At 37.2% G+C, this 3,558-nt stretch overlaps 1 protein-coding gene across 1 annotated transcript in view; it reads left to right on the forward strand.

The window, feature by feature from the left end:
- Nucleotides 1-1,089: 1,089 nt before the first annotated feature.
- LOC107557320 (histone acetyltransferase KAT7-like) overlaps nt 1,090-3,558 on the forward strand; it is a 7,740-nt gene continuing 5,271 nt past the window's right edge. The window contains exon 1 of the mRNA XM_016240705.1: nt 1,090-1,135. Within this exon, the coding sequence (XP_016096191.1) occupies nt 1,090-1,135 (46 nt within the window). The remainder of the gene's footprint in view (nt 1,136-3,558) is intronic.

The raw sequence follows: 3,558 nt of genomic DNA on the forward strand, positions 1-3,558 counted from the left end.
ATGGTCTCAGGATGCTTCACTGTTGGCACAACACAGGACTCATGGCAGCGTTCACCTTTTCTTCTCCGAACAATCGATTTTCCAGATGTACCAAACAGTCGGAGCTTCATCAGAGAAAATAACTTTGCACCAGTCTTCTGCTGTTCAATCCTTGTACTTCCTGAAGAATTTCAGTCTGTCCTTGACATTTTTCTTGGAGAGAAGTGGCTTCTTTGCTGCCCTTCTTGACACCAGGCCGTTGTCCAAAAGTCTTGGCCTCACTGTGAGTGCAGATGCTCTCACACCAACCTGCTTTCATTCCTGAGCAAGCTCTGTATTGCTGGTGGCACGATTCTTCAGGAGGAGACAGTCCTGGCGCTTGCTGGACACTCTGGGACATCCTGAAGACTTCTTCACTGCAGTCGAACCTCTCTCCTTGAAGTTCTTGATGATCCGGTAAATGGTTCTTTCAGGTGCAATATTCTTTGTAGCAATTTCCTTGCATGTGAGGCCATTTTGATGCAAAGCGATGATGGCTGCACTTGAACATCTTTTGGATTTTGAACCACAAAGTTGATAGTCACATACTTTTTCCGGTCGTACCACAGTGTTCTGGTTGGTTGACTAAAGAAATGAAAGAACCAGTTTAGACAAAGTATTTCTCATTAAGTTGCAAACTGTTGCATCACTGTCTGAGCTAACATAAAGAAACCATATATTTTAGTCTAAGTCCTGAGTTCATTGCAAAAATGACATGTACCCTTCGAAGACATCGGCATGCGGCTTCCACCATTTCAAATAAGCCCTCATGTTCACACCATATGCCAATTCTCTGGTCTCACAATCTTTGGCATTTTGACTTCTCGTAGAGTTGTTCTCGGAGTTTCCTGTGTAAATGTATAGAATTTCTTTACTTTCAGAGAGGACAGAACTGACTGGAGAGTGCTCGGTGCATATCTGTGTGGCTGCTTGAGTGATTGGCTCTATTTTTAGGATGGATGGTATCAGCTGCTGGAGAGGAACATATCACTTCAGTCCCTGCTTTTCCCATTTAAAGCTGGTGGTAGAACATTCAGGAAAATCACAGTATTTTCTACCCTCACCCGGACCATGATATTCCCTTTCACTTTCACAGACTCCAGCCTGAGGAGGAGGTGTGAGAATCTGCTAGAGAAACAGATGCAAACCTCAACAAAATGTTTACTTGAGCTTAAAAAAAAGAGTCAAAATGCATTTCAGTACACACACGGAGATTATGTAATCTCGAGGGGTTGTGGTGTTTCTCATAGAGCTGATGTTACTGAAACCAGTTCATGTCATTAATAAAAATGGCCTCATTGCAAATATTGAATGTGCCTGCAGCGCCATCTGTAGAGTTTGTGCACGTTATGTCAATATGTTTCAATGTACGACCAAATTCAAATGCACATTCAAAGTTGCATCACTGTAATAATGTTTAAACATTCAAATAAAGTAGGCTACTGGTTTTTATGAGAACAGAACATGAGAAATAATTAGGCCTATTTGAAACAAAATATCAGCCATTCTAATTTGTGCAAATAATATCGAGTTAGTATAATAAATTAATCGCATAAAACATTGCGTTTGAAATATTAAAAACACATTTCCGCATCTATTCAAAACGTTTTTGTACACACAACTTAGCAATAACATTTGTATTAGAACAGTAGGATCAGCTGCATAAAAGAAAAAAATTACTTAAAAAATTATATTACTCTATTATGGCACAAAAAAAAAAAAAGTTTAAATGCATTTATATTTCGCATCATCTTAAGGGTTTTTGTAGTATACGAAATAAACTCATTGTGAAATGCACCAAACGTAGGTTTCACTCTGAAATACTTATATTTGTGTAATGTTATATAAAATCCACAAATAAGGATGTTATTAACCAGAAAGTCGTCGTTTGTATTTGTACGAATATTGCTCTAAAATGATTTCTAAAACGTCTGCTCTCTTCTTCTTCTTCTTTTGGAGTTTTATGGCGGTTGGCAAACAAGCGATATGTGCATTCCCGCCACCTACTAGTGTGGACCAAAAAAAAAAAAAATAATTAAAAAAAAAATAATAATTAAAAAATAATAATAATAATAAAATTATATAATAATAATAGAAAAAAATGAATTCTTCTAAATCCTGTTAAACATATCTACTTTTTTAAAGAACGTCAACGTCTGTTCTCGCTGCTCTCTGCCATGGTTTTCGTCCTCACGTCACTTCCGCTGTGGTTCGGTGTGGCGCGAGTCGCGAGAGAGTGAACAATCGAACTGAGAACAGAAACACACAAACTTCTGAACACACAGCTGCTGTATTATATCAGACACCGGACACGGCATCAACAGTATGTGAGGGGCGTAACATTTCCATCTCACGCTTAAGGTATTCGGCCAATCACAACGCAGTGGATAGCTGGCCAATCACAGCATAACTCGCTTTTTCAGACCGATGAGCTTTGTAAAAATCAACGCGTTTCAGAAAGGCGGGGCATAGAGGAGAAACAATAATGTACAGTATGTGGAAAATTGTCGAAGACAGCTGACTCCTAATGTTTTTAATATTCTTCATATTCTGTGTGGTGGTTAGTTCATACTGATAGAAATGAATCTTTTCCAATAAGTTTAAACTGAGTTTTGCATTTTATGGGCATTTTTACCTTTATAAAGCCATTTTTTCTAAAAGTGTCCATTATCTTTTGAGTCAAATTCTTACATTTAATCAGGGAATTAGAATAATAAGACATTTGGGCTGTTACCAAGCAAATTAAATCAACACAGAAGCTGCATCTGAAGTGGCATTTAGGTATTTACACACATGTATTTTGTTTAATGCAAGACATGAATGCATTTAACCTGCAATTACAAATGCATACATAATGTTTTGATATATTAAACATAAAGCGCTGAATACTGATATTTGAAATGATTTAAAACATGAAAAAAAATCCAGAAAAGAAAGAAAAAGCAGAAATTTGAAATTAAAACCGCCAGTAGGTGTCAGCGAGTCACTGTTAATAAGTGAGTTATTGCGATTGAGCCGAATCATTTAAACGGTTGATTCATTCAAGAACGAAACACCGTCATGTTGCTCAGAGACGCATAACAGCACTGTGGCTGTATTCGGAATGAGTTTTGTTGGCGAAATAGAGCAAAAACAAGCAATATGGTGTCTAAAACGTAAGTCTCTTAATTAACTTATTGTTTATTGAATTCAATGTCACATTTGTAATCATGGAAATTTTTGGAGAAAACCTTCACACGAAGAGTGCCGGTTTTCTCCAAAAATTACCATTGAGCAAACTGACTTTATGGGCATTTTTACCTTTATAAAGCCATTTTTTAAGCTACCAAAAATGCATTTAATAGACTGAATCATGCAGTGAAAGAAAACGCACTAAATGCGCACACGCACTAGTCTAGACTTCACGTAATGTATGCGTGCGCTCTGTAGGGATGTTTTGAATGGTTTTTGCAAAATACTCGATAATGTCAAATCGCACATCGTTAAAACAACAATTACGATATTATCGCAGACGATATATATCGCACACCCCTAATATAC

Source organism: Sinocyclocheilus grahami, unplaced genomic scaffold (assembly GCF_001515645.1).
Source record: "Sinocyclocheilus grahami isolate Dianchi unplaced genomic scaffold, SAMN03320097.WGS_v1.1 scaffold599.1, whole genome shotgun sequence".
In the NCBI taxonomy this organism is placed as follows: Eukaryota; Metazoa; Chordata; class Actinopteri; order Cypriniformes; family Cyprinidae; genus Sinocyclocheilus; species Sinocyclocheilus grahami.